Below are 14,930 nucleotides of genomic sequence, written 5' to 3' on the forward strand. Positions count from 1 at the left end.
GCGCCCTCGTCCTGCTGCGCCAGCTTCTCCGCGAGATGCGCGGCCCTCGCCGCCTCGCTCGCCAAGTCCGCGCCCGTGAGGTCCATGAAGAAAGCCTCGCGGCGATCGGCGAGCGCGCGAAGTTCCGCTGGGTCATCCGTGATGACGTCGCCCAAAAGTTTCGCCGCCGCCGCCCGCGCCGCCCCTACCGCCGCCCACAGCGTGGGGCCTGCCGCGGCGAGCTCCACGCTCGTCGCGCGCGCGTCCGCCACCTGAACGCTGCCGTCGTCGGGGAGGTTCATCAGCATGAGGCTCGGCGCGGGAGCTCGCGCAGCGAATCGGCACAGGTCCTCCGCGCCCCTGAGATCTCCGTCGGCTCTTCTCAGCGCGGCGGCGCCGCGAATCACTCGCAACAGCGCGATGTAGTGGTCCAGGTGATTCATCTCGTCCTCGTCGTCGTTCCCGCCGGCGTTCGCGCCGCCCGCGTTTTCGTCGTCGCTGTCCTCCATAAAGTCCCAGTCGTTGCCCCGAAGCGCCTTCTCGTAAGCCATGCAAATGTCGGTGAGGGTGGCATCGGGTCTTCCAGCCTCGAGGTCAGCCGCGGCGAGGGCGGGGTCGAAAACGAAGGGAGGAAGGAGCGCGGGACCGATCGCGTCGTTCACGCGCGCGGCGTTGACTTCGGCAAAGGTCGAAAGACCCTCGGCCGCGACCTGCGCAGAGTGGGCAAAATCGGTGACGAAATCGTCAGGAAAAATAGACGGCGGCGGGCGGGCGAGCAAAGGCGCGACGAGCTCGACGCCGCGCGCGCGGAGAATGTAGCCCCCAGGCACAATGACAGAAGACATCTCAGGTTCAACAACTTGCCAGTGTTTTAAGGGGGAAGGCTCCGCAGTGTTTCGCGGAGGTGTCCTAAAAATATCCAACGTTCGTCTCGCGCCTTGAAAAAACCAAGCTACGCACTGACAACAGCGCAACTCGGGGGTAAGGGCGCAGAATAAAGTCGGGCGGGCAAACGAACCCAAACGATCGCGAAAGCAAAAGAGAAAAGAGAAAGAGTCGCGGAGATGCGCGGTCGAACGCACCTTGAGTTCAAACTCTTTGTCGAACCCCGCGAGACCGAGCGCTGCGTCGAAGAGAACCCGGTCGTTGCAGCCGTACTTGCCAACCACGTTTCGTCTCGACTTCTTCTTCGTCTCGCCGCCGTTCGCGCCGGTCGCTTCCGATCCCACGTCCTCGGGAACTTCCTTCGCGAGCTGAAACATCAGCCTCCACCGCGTGTCGCCGCACAGCTGTGCCGCGTCGTGGCACGCCGTGCGGGCTCTGTCCCTACTCGGCCTTCGCTCCTTGGGCGTCGCTCGGCGAAACTTGTGCCGAATCAGGACGACTTTCGCCGCGCACGCGTGCGTCGCCTCGGTGACGCACTTCGCCACCTCTTCATCCGATGCCGGGTCGGTGGCTAAACGGACGCGAGACGTGGTGTGCGTCGCGATGCGCTCCATCAACGCGCTGAGCTCCTCGATCGTCTCCGGCGTCTTCGAGTCATCCGGCGTTTTCGTCTTGTCGCACCATCGCTCCGTCGTCGCCCACGCCGCGTCGACGCACTTCTCCAGTCGCGCCTCCTTGCCCTTCTCCCAGTTGAGCACCTCGGTCTTATCGCCGCGGTACTGCGTCGGGATCTCGATCTTAGCCTTGAGCAAACGCCGCGTTGTCTCCTCGACGAGCTCGGCCATCGACATGTTGCCGAAGTCTTCCCTGTACGGCTTTTTGCGCTCGTGATACTCGAAATCGTCCGGACCCCCGGGTTCCCCAACGCCCGGGAAGTCTTCCGCGCGCGGGCGGAAGCACATCTCCACCGTGAGCGTTCGCAGGACGTCGCAGTGCGCCTTTAGGGTATCGCGAACGGCGCCGGGCGGCATGTTCTCGACGGCGTCGTCGAATGCCTTCGCGACGCGAGCCTCGTCCCACGCGAAATCGTCGCCCGTGTTTGGGGACTCCGCCGCCTCGCGGAGGTGCTGGGCGATGCGCTTGACGAAGCGATGGGATTCCTCGTCGGGCGCGGCGGGGCGCTTCTTGTTTGCGGGGCGCGCCGGGACGGACTTCGGGTTTTCTTTGGGCGGCATGACGAGGGCGGTGGGCGGTGAGCTCACGAGTGCGCCGTCGTCGGTGGCGTTGTCGTTGTCGGCTCCGATGGGAAGGCTCAGTTCTTGCGTCCGCTGATCCTGCCGGAGCGCTTGGATTTCTTGAGGTTCTTGGCCTGGACGTGCGAGTGACGCGGGGGTGGACGTTCGGTCAGCGTGCGTTCGTCGCGCGAGGCGCGTCGCGTCGGCGCGCCTTAGGTTTAGGAAAGAAATCCGGCGGCGGGCGCTCGAGGAAATAATAAAATCGGCGCGGGAGGGTGTCGCCAACTGCGCGGCGGCTCGTACCTTCTCGAGGAACTTCTTGTGATCGGGGTTGGCGGGGTTTCGCTCTCCGCGTCCTCCCTTCCTGTTCGCCAGCTTCTGAGCGATCTTCTTCTTCTTACCCAGCGCCTGCTTCTTGGCAGCGGACTTCTCCTTGTCAATCTTCTTGCTCGCCTGCTTGAGATTCAGCAGCGACCACGACGGCTTGTTCTGCGGGATGTAGTACTTCTGCTTGTGGCAGTCGTAGTTCTTCAGCTTGCCCATGCTAGGTCGGAACAGGTGCCGGATAAAGCCTGCGCGTCGCACCCGGATGGGAAGGACACGGAGGGCGCCGGCGGTGTCGTGAGCAGTGTCGCCCGCGACGAGGGGCGATTTCTACGGAAATAACGGCGGATTCAGTAGTTGAAAATCGCGATCGATTGCGCGCGGGAGTTGGAGAGCGAACAACACGACACGCGATTTGACGATTGACGACGGCGGCGGCGATGGACGAACCTATGAGATCAAATCGGTATTCACACCGGAGGAGCCGCTACGCCTTCCTCGTCCTCCTCATCCTCCCGCTCCTCCTCCGGTCCCCATCTCTCACCCGCGCGTCGGCGGCCTTACATGCCAAAGACGGGGGGGAAAGAGCCGGGAGCCTTGGACGCGCACACCTTGCCGTCGCGGGTGCCCTCGCACTCGAGCGCCTTGTCGGCGGAGAGGAAGGCGACGTCGCCGGTGGAGGAGGCGATCTCGCAGCCGAGCATGTTCTGGGGGAACTTGCAGACGCCGTCGGTGACGGTGCGGGAGCGCTCGAAGTTGGCGGAGGAGGTGGCGGCGCGCTTCTTATCGTTGAGCTCCTTGTTGGCCTCGGTGCGCGCGAGGAGGTCGGAGGTGAGGTCAGCCTTGGCGGGCATCGCGGGGCCGGCGACGAGGACAGCCGCGGCGAGGGTGGCCGCGGCGGCCTTCTTGGCGTCGCCGAAGAAGCACACGGCGCCCTGGGCCTTGGAGGCCTTGGCGGCGGTGGCCTTGGCCTTGATGCCGGTGCTCACCTTGGAGGAGAGCATAGCCTGGAAGATGAAATCGAGTTGGGGTTTGTTTTCGTCAGCGAGAGTGGAGAGGGGAAGAATACTGACGTGCAGGGGGTCGACCGGATCGCGCGGGGATGATCGCGTCCGAAGCGAATCCACGACGCATCGAGCGACACGAGCGCACGACGTGACACCTCGATCAATGGGCCGCATCGCGCGTTCGCGTCTTGTCGGCTCGCGCGCGACGCTCGGACGAAGCTCCCGCGCCCTCTGCCGCAGGAGCGGCGAGAGCTGGCAGCATCGAGAGGGGAGCGACGCGGTGCTCGATCGATCGGGCGAGACGCGTGGTAGGTCCGGGGCGGTCGGGACGCGACGCACCGGAGCGCAGACGGTCATGGCAGCCATTTTATGGATTAGTTTGCGACGTTAGATGCAACGCGACGAGTGCTAGTATGAAGCGCCCGTGGACGGCTCGATGCCTTGTCAAAAACCGTGGCTTGAACGCTTCTGATTGGCTAAGACTCTCGCCGATGGATTTGCCTCATCATTTTATTCGCAGCGCACGGAGCATATAGTCAGAATTTACGAGTTGTCAAACTCGTCCATCTGTTTGCATGTGCTTTTTGATAAATGTAACGACTAATTGAGAAACACCTGACCGGGACACTATGGTTCTTACCTTCGTTCGGTAGTCGAACCCCTTCTCGAAGTTTCGTCTCGTCACTTTTCGGGTGCCGAGACGCCACGACACCCACAATTCTTTCGTCAAAGTGAAAGCGCGTCACGCCTTTCGGCGCCAGGGTCGACAGCGTGGAGGGAGTTCGATCGCGATGCCTCCGCCGTTGATACAGTCGCCCCCACCGGGTGTGAACCTCGGCATGCGGAGCAAACTCGCGGTCGGCGTCTACGTGCACAGCTTCCAGAACCTGGATCTGCTGACGCAGGGTTGGTACGCGCTCAGATGCTTCGTCCGTCGGGCGCGGGATCAGGAGAGCGGGCTGATGGACGAGGTGATCGAGGTGCCGGTGCCGGTGGAATCCGCGGCGGAGCGCGTACCCGCGGACTCGTCGTTGGATTGGATCGCGATCAGGGCGCCGCCGCTGACGATCAAGGAGCGGCGCCGGCGCGAGGCGCGACAGAGGTACAAGATGAACAGGAGTTCCAAGGCGAAGGGTTGCCTGGAGCGCGCGATCGAGGACGCCGACTCGTCCGACTCCTCCGACGACGAGGACGAGCCGAGCTACACCACGCGAGCGTTCAAGATCCAGTGGGCGTGCGAGAAATTCTGCGTCGAGCACTTCAACCAGTTCATCCTCCCCATCAACCTAAACGCGCTCAAGGATGACGACGACGGACACGGCGGGTACTCGTCGGACTCCAGTTCGGACTCGGATCTGGACGAGGACGCCGCCGCGGACGACGTGGACGTGGTGTTCGAGCTCCTGCACGTCAAGACGACGCCCGAGGACGACAAGGACGGCTTTATGCCGACCCGCGCCGACCTCGCGAAGAAGATCGTCGCGACGCAACGGATCAGAATCGCCGGCACCGCCGCGGGAGTTCACGAGTACTTTCCCGTGCACTTCGACGAACGGCACCTCACGCTGTGCGACGTCACCGTCCACGCGCACCTGCTGGAGCACGACCCGGTGCAGAGCGAGGACAGCGTCACCTTCGACACGCACAGGCGTTACGACGCGAGAGCCGTGAGAACCTTCGCCAGGGCGTTTCAGCGGGGGGTGGATCACGCGAACCAGGTCAACACCCTGGAGGAGGCGCTCGCGGACGCGCACTTCACGTACGTGGCGCCCTTAGTGGCGTCCGCGCACGCGGCCAGGCGGTGCCGGCGTCTCGCGCCCGCCGACGCCGACGCGAACGGCCGAGGGACCAAACCCGGCCGGCTCTCGCCGCGGCACAGCTGGCGCGCCAACGGGCCATTCGCGGCGGACGCGGAGGAGAGGATCGAATCTGAGGCGGACGAGTTCCTCGCGCACCCGAACGACGGGTACGACCACCTCCTGGAGGATCGCGAACCCAAGACCCCGCTTCGGGTGAGGATGCGGCCGATGGCGAATGGCGCGGGGGGTTCGAAAGGTGGGGACGCCGGGCCCGCGCCCGTGGTCGATTCCGCGAATGACCCGATGGCGATTTCGGAGACGTGGCGGCGTTTCATGGACGCCCACGTCGCCGGTGTCGGCATCGGCACCATGGACGACTCCCGCGAGTGGGCGTCCACCGCGCTCACGCGGTTGAGGGAGGAGGAGGACGAGAACAGAAGGCGGATGGACGCGGTGGTCACCCCGGACGGCCGCGACGCCAACGGGGAAATCGTCTTCCCCGTCAAGAAGGATAACTCGTTCGTCGATTTATTAGCCGTGGCGAAGGACGATGAGGCCGCCCGGTGCGCGGTGCTGCTGGCGTTGGCGCTGGAGGCGGCGGAGACGGAGGCGCGGGTCGCGTGGAACAAGCTGCGAGCAGAGCTGCGTTGGAAGGAACCCTTTGCGCCGGCTGAAAAATCCGCCGCCCTCGAGTCCGCGCACTCGTTGGATTCCGCGGGAGACGACAACGGCGTGGGGGGCAGGAGGCTCGGAAGGCGAGCCTCGGGCGTCGCGGACCTCGACGACATCATAATCGAATCCCCCGGGGAGTTCCTCGAGCAGCGAAGGAACAGCGTCGCCGGGTGGGACGCCGGCGCGGGCGTCGGCCGGGGCGGCGCTTGGCTCTTGGAGCCCCTTCGCGACCGATGGGAGGCGCGCCGCGTCCTCGAGTGGAGTCCTTGGGTGATGTCCGAGGCGTCCGTCGGCGCCTCCGGGGAACTCGCCATACTCTCCGGCGGCGGCGACGGGGACGCCGAAGGTGGCGTCGCCGAAGGGGGCGTCGCCGAGGGGGCGCCCGCCGCCGCCGCCGATGAAGGCGCCGTCGTCGGACTCAGAGGCGCGAAGGAGGAGGCGGCGAGGAGGCGCGCCGCGATGACAGAGGAGCCCAACTACGTCGTCGAGTCGGTGCCGACGCAGCGCGCGTTCGACTGGACGAGCTTGGTCCCGGCGGCGTCCGTGCCGCAGGTGTCTGTCCAGGAGGTCATCTCCGTCGACGCCGGGGACGATTTGTCATCGCCGTCGAGCGCGCCGGGGTCGCCAAAGGGACCCGGGTTGGAAGACCCCGGATCTCCCACGTCGAAATCGATTCATTCGGTAACCTCCGACGCGTCCACGATCAATATCGACGCGCTGACGGACCTGCGCTACGGCGAGCACATGGTGTTTTTGGTGCACGGATACGCGGGATCGCTCCAGGATCTGAGGCTCCTGAGGGCGCACCTGCAGGTGGCGTGTCCCAACGTGCACACGCGGGTCTCCGCCGCGAACCACGAGCGCACGGGCGTCGACTCCATAGAGGCGATGGGCGCGAGGCTCGCGGAGGAGGTGGCGGAGACGATGGAGGACCTGGAGTCGGGCGCGTTGGTGCCCAGGGGGGGCGGGAGGGAGCCCAGGTCGCCCGCGGCGGCGGCGGCGACGACGGCGGCGAGGTTCGGAGCCCCGCCGAGGGTATCCTTCGCCGCGCACTCCGTCGGCGTTCTCATCGTCCGCGCGGCGCTGACGCACCCGGCGATGGAGCCGTATCTGTCCCGGCTGCACCTATTTTTGTCGATGTCGGGCCCGCACCTCGGGTACGCGGGCGGCGACAGGGTCGGCGCGGATGGAATGGACAAGAAGAGCCGAAGGTTCATCGGGAAATCCGCCGCGTTTCAGCTCGGCCTCTGCTGCACCCGCGCCATCAACCCCAAGGCTAAGTGCCTGTCCGAAATCACCTTTCGCGACGCGGGGAAGATCGAGGACTGCTACCTGTACAGACTGGCGCACCATAAGAACGGATTGGCGCTGTTCAGGCACGTCGTGTTGGTGTCCAGTCCGCAGGACAAGTACGTCCAGAGGCACAGCGCGCGGCTACAGCTGGAGGGGTTCAGGATCAGAGAGGGTTCGAGAAGGGCGCGGGCGACGATGGAGATGGCTCGCGCGATTCTCGCCCCCGTGCTGGAGAAAGCGATTTCGCGGGAGAGGGGAGAGGCGGGGTCGAGCGGGAGGGACGGCGTGGAGAGGGAGAGCGGGGCGAGGCTGACGTCGCTGTCGCGCGTCGACGTCCACTTCGCGAAAGTGGGCGGCGGCGTCGACTTCAACCAGCTCATCGGACGCAAGGCGCACATAGACTTTCTGGAGACTGACGAGTACGTCAGGTTCTTGATCTGGAAGCTGCGGCGAGCGTTCCTGTAAGGCGTCTCAGTAGCGGGACGAGAGGATAGCTAGCGATTTCATCAGCGAGACGATTCGAATCTGATCACAATGAAAAGGCCCTTCCGTTGGTGGTACAGTCGTCAGACTCTCGTCGCGCGTGTGTCCCCTCCCCCGAATTCTCTCCTCCCCCCGGTCCGAGGCGTCGCGTCGTCGAATTCGTCGTCAACTCTCATCACGCGCGAACCATGGACGCAAACGTAGCCATCCCCGCCCACGGGTTGGCCGCCGGGGTGCCCGCGGCGATCGCGCCCGCGTCCTCCGTCTCCATCTCCGCGGCCCAATCCTCCCCGTCTTGGACGTCGGCATCCATGGCGTCGACGGGCGGCGCGGGCGCCTCGACGTTCACGACGGGCGGCGCGGGCGCCTCCGCCGCGAGCGGCTTGGCGTCGAGCTTGGCCAACCTCTGTTTGTACGCGGCAATCTTGCGAGCCTCGACGGCGGCAGCCTCAGCCTCCGCGGCTGCGCGCGCGCGCTGCGCCCATGACCCGCCCTTGCTCGCGTTGGGGTCGTTCTCGGGGGTCACGACGCCGAAAGGGGTGGCGGGGGTGGCGGGAGCGGCGGCGGCTGGCGTCTTCGCGGCTTTCTTAGCGGCGGATGCGAGAACCGCCGCGGGCGCGGATTGCGCTCGCGAGAAAGCCGGCGGGGCTCTCGCGCGAGCCGCCCAGGACCCGGGCGCGGCGGCCGGCGTCGCGGCGACGGCGGTGGCGAAGGCGGCGGCGGTATCGCGGAGCTTGCTCGCCATCGTCGCGCGCGCGGGGGCGTCGGCGTTGGCGGCGAGCCTCGCCGCCGCCGCGATTGGCGCGGGAGTTTTCAACGACGAAGAGGCGGGCGCGACGGGGCCCCCACCCTTGCCGAAACCTTCGCGGAAGGTGGGGGATCCCGCGAGCGACGCCGCGGCCGACGCCGCGCGGCGCCTGCGTCTGCACCGCTCGCGCTGCACCTCCTTCTCTTCGGCGAAGATGTCGGCCCACTCCTCCTTGGTCACGCGTTCCCTGAGGAGCGCCCAGAAGACGCCGCCGGGGGTCCTGCGCCTGGCGCCGTCGGAGGTCATCTGGCCCCCCTCGCCCTCGATGCGGTACACCTGGATGGCGATGTCGTTAGCCTCGACGACGCCGATGACCTCGAGCGCGCGGCGCATGAGGGACTCCTTGGGCTCGCCGAGGTCGCCGCACAGATCGCGCGCGGCGCGGGCGACGTTGACGCCGAGGCCGTCGTCGTTCTTCACGCGGGCGTTCTTCATGGGGGGCGAGATGATGTGGTGGCGCTTGAACCCGGCGCGGGGCGCCGGGGTCTTGGCGGGGACGTTGGCGGAGAGGTTGGAGAGGACGGGGCGGAGCTCGTCGCCGCCGCGGCCGGCGGCGACGGAGGCGACCGCAGCCTCAGCGGCGGCAGCGGCGGCGAGGCCGCCCTCGACGTGCGCCGCGCGGGCGGCGAGGCGCGCTCGGGCGGCGGCGCGAGCGTCGTCGGTCGGGCTGTCGCCGCTCAACATCTCCTGGATCAGATCGAGCGGGGTTCGGATGGGGTCGAGGTCAGTCGGGCGCGCGTCGCGGCTCGTCGCGGGGAACCGTCGCGCGGGTGGGTTCCGAGGGGGAATTTATTTGAAATGGTATCGGCGACGCGAGGGATTCGCGCGCGCATCGCGATGCGGCGGGCGAGAGGAGGTACGCACCGGTGGCGAGGTGAGGTAGCTATCGAGCTCCTCCATGTCGATGTCGCTGAAACTGTCCTCAAAGTTGCAAGAGTTGACCCTCTGAGCCATCGTTGCCGGTGCTCGTTGCTTTTCTGTCGTTGCTCCGTTTCAAACTGAATTGAGGAGGAGGAACCGTCGGTGGTGCCTTCTCGTTCGAGGGTGTGCCACTATTCGCGAGCGATACCGCACGCTGCGTTGGGACGCTAGTCACTAAGATGACTAAACCACGCGAGTCACTTCTTTTGCGACGCGCGGGCGGGTGTGCGACGTCCGTTCGCGGGCTCGTCGCACCCGAGGGAAAGCAACGATTTTTCTGCTGGTTTTGATTTCAAACGTCTGGCCGACCGAGAGACTGGAGGGTGTTTATCCGACCGACCGGATGCTGAGACTGAAACACAGTACGAACCCGCCAACAATTAGGGAATTAAAGTAGTCTAAGGTTGCCTATGAATTACGCATAAGGAATTGTGAACCATTTTTGGTTAGACTAATAAGTGAACGCCGGTTGTTGATTTTTTCTGGTGCCACTCGACGCATTTGGAAATATCTGACGCGGACGACACGAGCCCTCCAGTTCCACGACACCGCCCGCGCGTATCCGTCACGAAAAATGGATGCTCAGCAGCTCGAACGCTATGCGAACCTCGCGCCGTGCTTCTTCGCCGTCATTGGCGTGGTGTTCATGGCCAAGTGCAAGGTGGCGTGGCACCCGATTCTGAACAAGACTGGTTGGAAAAAAGATGGCGTGTTCGCGTGCTCCGCTGATTCGGTCTTCCTCCGCTGGGCGAGCCTCGTGTCGCACACGTTCTTCATCATCGGCGCTGTCATCTTCGGCAACGGGATCCTCGCCATCTCCAACGTCCTCGGCCTGCCCCTCGTGCTCGGATTCTGGTGCGCGAGCAGCAGCATCATACAGAGCATCATGTACATGGCGGTGTTCAAGCAGTCGCCGATGGGCACCCCCGACATCGACGGTCCACCCGTGCCCGCGCGCGTCGTCATCGCCGCCGTGTGGATCATCACCACCGCCAACTACATCGTCAACCGTGCGACGCTGTACAGGGACGTGGACGAAACGAGGCTCTTCGGGCTCATGGCGGTGGGCGTCTTCCTCCCAGCAGCCATCGGCGCCAAGCACCGGACCAAGAACTGGCGCCTGCATTACATGAAGGACCTGCCCGCCCGCGACGAGGCCAAGACGTACTGAACGCGAACCCGACGCACCCACCCCGACGACGACGCGCGTGTAAACAAACACGAGATACGAAGAGCGAGAAGGCGCGTTTTTGACAAAAATCCTTTCATCATCGAGCGGACCCGACGCCTCCGAATTTCATCCCAGGACCCATCACCATCCACCTTCGGACCAGCACCAGCGCGCACGCGAACGCCACCACCCCACCCGCCGCCGCGAACGCCGCCGTCGGCGACGCGTGATACACCCCGCCGAGCGCGATGGGCGTCGCGATGCGAGCCACCGCGTTCACCGCCGAGTCCAGACCCATCACCGCGCCGCGTCTGTTGGGGGGCACGCACTGCATCAGCAGGATGGGAATCGCCGGGGTGAACAGCGGGATCCCCGTGACGTACAGCGTCGCCGCGAACAGCGTGAGCCCCGCGGTGGGCGCCGCGCCGATCGCGCCGAGGCCCACCGCCACGAGCGCCAGCCCGAGCGCGGTGGTGGACGTCAACCCTAGCTTCTTGTTCACCGCCGCGAATCCCGCCGCGGAGATCGAAAAGGACACCGCGGCCAACGCGGTGAGCGTCGCGCCGATCTGCGTCGGACCCATCCCGCGTTGCTGCGCGCAGAACACCGGGAAGAACGAGTCGAACGTGCTCTGTCCCGCGTTGTACAGGAAAGAGGTGACGCAGATGGTCGCCACCGCGGCGTAAAGCCTTCGGCCCAAGGGACACGCGGGGGCGGACGCCGCCTCGGTTCGCGCCTGCTCCCTCGCCGCGCGCTTGGCGGCGGCGCTGGCGCCGGTCGGGTCGATCCCGTCCCCGGCGTCGTCTTCCGATTCGTCCACGTCAGCACCGGATTCGTCCGCCGAGCTACCCGAAATCCCCGCACCTTCGTTCGACCCGTCTCTTCGCCGCCAACCAATCTCCTTCACCGCGACGGCGACGATGAATGCGGCGCCCACGCTCGCCCACCCCGTCACCGCGATGCACGCGCCCAGGTCCTTATTCGCGCTGAACATCAACCCTCCCAACGATGGCCCCACGATGAACGCCAGCGTGCACGCCGCCTCGCGCCACGCCATGAACGACGGGAGCTGCTCGGGCGCCGCGGCGTCGGCGAGATACGCCTTGACCACCGGCGACGCGCCGGCGAAAGCCCCGGACGCTACCCTCAGGCCCAGAAACGTCGCCAACGACCACCCGTTGGTCACGCACGCCGCCTGCGCGACCAACCCCACGCCGACGCCCAGGAGGGACATGACCAGTATCGGTTTACGCCCCACCGCGTCGCTCAGTCGCGGCCACGCGAAGAGCGCGAAGAACATGCCGAGCGGGTACGCGCTGGTTAGGTATCCCACCTGGGACGGGTGGAGGCCGAAGTGGGCGACGAGGGACGGGGTGATGGGTCCGGTGACGGTGAACCCGAGGAGGTGGAGGAACACCGCGAGCATGACGCACGCGACGCTGACGTACTGCGCCGTGGTCCCGGGCGCGAACCCGTCGTCGTCGTCGCGTGGGCGCGATTTTGGATTTGGATCGCGATCGGACCGTCGCGCGCCGCCCGGCGACGAGGCGGACGACGCCGCGACCGAGCGACGACGCGGTCGGACCGGGATCACGAGCGCGCGCGATATCGATGCGGACGCGGGGCGCGATACGACGCGCTCGCATCGCCCTCCGAGGGCGGGCCGGCGGATCGTGAAGCCGCGCGCGACCTGTCGGTGGACCGGTCCTCCGATGGGCACGGGCTGCGGTGCCGATCTGGCGCGATGGCCGATCTGGCAGCGCGGTGGAGCGCGGGCGAAGGCGGCGACGCCGACGGCGACGCCCCGCATGACGCCCGCCGCGACGCGCCGATCGACTCCGCGAGCCCTTCCGTCGCCGATTCACCCGCGCGATCGATCCCGCGCGATCGTGAGGGGGACGCGACGCGCGCTGTGTGTGGGGTGGCTTTCAAACCGCGGTGCTGACGAGGCCGTTTCGCGCGCGGGAAAGGGACCCGAGGCAAGCCGGCAAGGAAGGCGGCTGGCAGCGCAAAACGCGTCAGATATGAATGCCCTAACAACGCCCGCCCCCGCCGCCCTCTCGGCCCGTGGCCGGATCGCCCGCGCGCCCTCAGCGCCGCGCGGGACCCCCTCGGGTCGCCGCGCGATGTGCGCACCCATCCGCGCGTCCTATCGCCGCGACAACGTCGTCGAGTCAGTCTTCGAGTACACGCAGCTGTCGCTCGACACGTCGCTGGGCATCTCTCTCCACGACATCACCCCTCAGGTTCGCCGCGCGATTCGCGAGTCCGGCGTGACAAACGGCACCGTTAACGTGCTCTCCAGGCATACCACCACGGCCGTCACCATCAACGAGGCGGAGGGTCGCCTGATGGACGACATCCGCCAGTACATGCTCAAGCTCGCGCCCCCGGGTGACCCGTACCTCCACAACGACATTCACCTCCGCGACGGTCCGCCCGACTGGCCCGGGGGCAACGACGCGTGGCGCGCGCAGGAGCCCCGGAACGCGCACTCGCATCTGCTCTCGATCCTCATCGGCAACACGCTGGCCGTGCCCGTGGTCGACGGCGAGCTCGCGATCGGCACGTGGCAGTCTCTGATGCTCGTGGAGCTCGACGGACCGAGGAAGCGCACCGTCGGCGTGCAGGTGTGCGGGACCCGGTCGGGGATGGGCGACAAGCCGAAGAGGATCGACACGTCGGAGTCGTCGTCCAACGCCGCGAGCAAGAGCTACCAGAAGAAAGCGTCGCCGGTGTCGGACGGGTACAAGGACCCGATGGACGCGCTGTGCGAAGACGACCCCTCCGCGGACGAGTGCAAGGTGTTCGACTGACTCCTGTTCCCTCTCGCTTTAAGTGTTAGTTTACGCATCAATATTCTTTCGACGACGACGCGCGTCCCTTTCATCATCGTTGCCCGCCGCGAACCTCGCTGAGCACCTCTCTGAGAATGGAAGCCTGCTCGTGCTGCCTCAAAAGCGCGTCGTTGTGCGCCTCGTGATCGTACGTCGCGCCGGAGTAGCCCCCCTGCATGCGATTCTCGTCCCACTTCATCGCGCCGCCGTTGCCCAGGATGTCCTTCATGGCGTTGCCGCTCTCGTGCCTTCTGAAGAGCTTGCTCTGCCTGACGACCGGCCTCGTCCCGATGGAGTTACCGCGGTTCTGTGAGCCATCGCCGCCGTGGTGCGTCGCGCTACGCCCGCCGCGGTGGTGGTGCCCGTAGGTTGGTTCCTCGGTTTCCTCGCCGGCGTGATAGAGCGGCGATGGCTTGTCCCTGTCTGCGTTTCTCGTCGCCCTGTGGTGCGGTACCTCCGGCTCTCGCCTCTCCTGAACGGGATCCCTGTAGTACCCCAAACCGTGGCGATCGGCTTTGAAGCACCAGCCAGGGCGGGGCCCCATGAACTCGTCGCAAGGGAAGAACGGCGGCGCCTCGTCCTCGTCCTCGGAGCGCGCGGCGCGTTCGTGACGACGTTGGTGCTCGTCGCCGATCCAGTCGTGACGTTGTTGCCGGCGTCGCTGGGGATGGTTCAATTCGTCCCCCGCGCCGAACCCGCCGCCCGGAACGTACACGGAGCTGCTCGCGTGGGCGTCGATCGCCCTGTCGTTGAAACCTCTGGGGGGCTGGACCCTGTTAACGTCAGCCGCGGCGGCGGAGCCGACCTTGCCGGTGACGTCGCGGGACCCCCATCGGTCACCCGCCCCGTCGCCGCCGAAGCCTCCGCCGGGAACGTAGACGCTGGACGACGCGTGCGCGTCGATGGCTCGGTCGCTGAATCGTCTCGGCGGGGGCACGGCGTTGGGGCGGTTCACGTCGTGGCCCATCGCGCGCTGCATCGCGGCGACGTCGCCCGCTCCGCCCACCTTGCCGGTCACCTCGCTCTTGCGCATCCGATGGACCCCGAAGCTCTTGGCGGGCGCCGGGGAGACGGTGGTACCGCCGCCGTATCCGCCGAGGCAGACGCCGGTGACGCCGCCGTCGGCGTCCACGCGCTCGCGCCTGCCGGGCTGCGCGGGGTGATGCCCGTAGCCGTAGGACCGCGGGTGGGCGATCTGGTGTTGGTGCGTTTCGTACCCCTGTGCCCAGCTGTGCCCACCGCGGCGCGAGGGTTGACCGAGGTGACGATCTCCCCGCGCGTCGCCGTAGCCGTCGTACTGCCTCGCGCCGTACGAATCACCGCCACCGCTCGTTTCCGAGCCGTACGTGCGCACCATGGCGACCCGTACGCGGACGCGCGCGGCCTGGTGTGCCTCCCGCGGCGCGACCAACTTTTCCCATCAGTCAGTCAGTCCCCAACGGCAAGTCCGAACGCGGGAGCTGACTGTGTCGAGGTTGCTGGACACACCGTGTTCGCGCGGCTCCACCGACCGGGG

The 14,930-nt window shown here is 66.5% G+C and overlaps 7 protein-coding genes across 7 annotated transcripts; 3 read left to right on the forward strand and 4 right to left on the reverse strand.

Annotated features, from left to right (window-relative positions):
* Window positions 1-2,865: 2,865 nt before the first annotated feature.
* PSAN (photosystem I subunit N, chloroplast precursor) lies at window positions 2,866-3,862 on the reverse strand. The gene is made up of 2 exons (XM_002500771.1): window positions 3,770-3,862; window positions 2,866-3,430 (listed from the first exon to the last, which is right to left on the reverse strand). The coding sequence occupies exons 1-2, from the start codon at window positions 3,794-3,796 to the stop codon at window positions 2,984-2,986; spliced, it is 474 nt and encodes a 157-aa protein (XP_002500817.1). The 5' UTR covers window positions 3,797-3,862; the 3' UTR covers window positions 2,866-2,983.
* Window positions 3,863-5,448: 1,586 nt separating this feature from the next.
* Window positions 5,449-7,659, forward strand: MICPUN_52126 (predicted protein; the record flags this gene model as incomplete). Its single annotated transcript, XM_002500324.1, has 1 exon — window positions 5,449-7,659. One exon carries the CDS (start codon window positions 5,449-5,451, stop codon window positions 7,657-7,659), a length of 2,211 nt encoding a protein of 736 aa, XP_002500370.1.
* A 36-nt stretch (window positions 7,660-7,695) lies between these two features.
* Window positions 7,696-9,439, reverse strand: MICPUN_56665 (predicted protein; the record flags this gene model as incomplete). The annotated part of the gene is made up of 2 exons (XM_002500772.1): window positions 7,696-9,172; window positions 9,350-9,439. The coding sequence occupies 2 exons, from the start codon at window positions 9,437-9,439 to the stop codon at window positions 7,853-7,855; spliced, it is 1,410 nt and encodes a 469-aa protein (XP_002500818.1). The 3' UTR covers window positions 7,696-7,852.
* A 541-nt stretch (window positions 9,440-9,980) lies between these two features.
* On the forward strand, window positions 9,981-10,577 carry MICPUN_56666 (predicted protein; the record flags this gene model as incomplete). The annotated part of the gene is made up of 1 exon (XM_002500325.1): window positions 9,981-10,577. The coding sequence occupies one exon, from the start codon at window positions 9,981-9,983 to the stop codon at window positions 10,575-10,577; it is 597 nt and encodes a 198-aa protein (XP_002500371.1).
* A 76-nt stretch (window positions 10,578-10,653) lies between these two features.
* On the reverse strand, window positions 10,654-12,085 carry MICPUN_107865 (major facilitator superfamily). The gene has a single exon (XM_002500773.1). It carries the CDS (start codon window positions 12,001-12,003, stop codon window positions 10,675-10,677), a length of 1,329 nt encoding a protein of 442 aa, XP_002500819.1. The 5' UTR covers window positions 12,004-12,085; the 3' UTR covers window positions 10,654-10,674.
* Window positions 12,086-12,703: 618 nt separating this feature from the next.
* On the forward strand, window positions 12,704-13,393 carry MICPUN_56668 (predicted protein; the record flags this gene model as incomplete). The annotated part of the gene is made up of 1 exon (XM_002500326.1): window positions 12,704-13,393. One exon carries the CDS (start codon window positions 12,704-12,706, stop codon window positions 13,391-13,393), a length of 690 nt encoding a protein of 229 aa, XP_002500372.1.
* Window positions 13,394-13,413: 20 nt separating this feature from the next.
* MICPUN_107866 (predicted protein) lies at window positions 13,414-14,189 on the reverse strand. Its single transcript, XM_002500774.1, has one exon. It carries the CDS (start codon window positions 13,956-13,958, stop codon window positions 13,467-13,469), a length of 492 nt encoding a protein of 163 aa, XP_002500820.1. The 5' UTR covers window positions 13,959-14,189; the 3' UTR covers window positions 13,414-13,466.
* Between the last annotated feature and the right edge of the window lie 741 nt (window positions 14,190-14,930).

This window comes from Micromonas commoda, chromosome 3 (genome assembly GCF_000090985.2).
Source record: "Micromonas commoda chromosome 3, complete sequence".
Taxonomy (NCBI): Eukaryota; Viridiplantae; Chlorophyta; class Mamiellophyceae; order Mamiellales; family Mamiellaceae; genus Micromonas; species Micromonas commoda.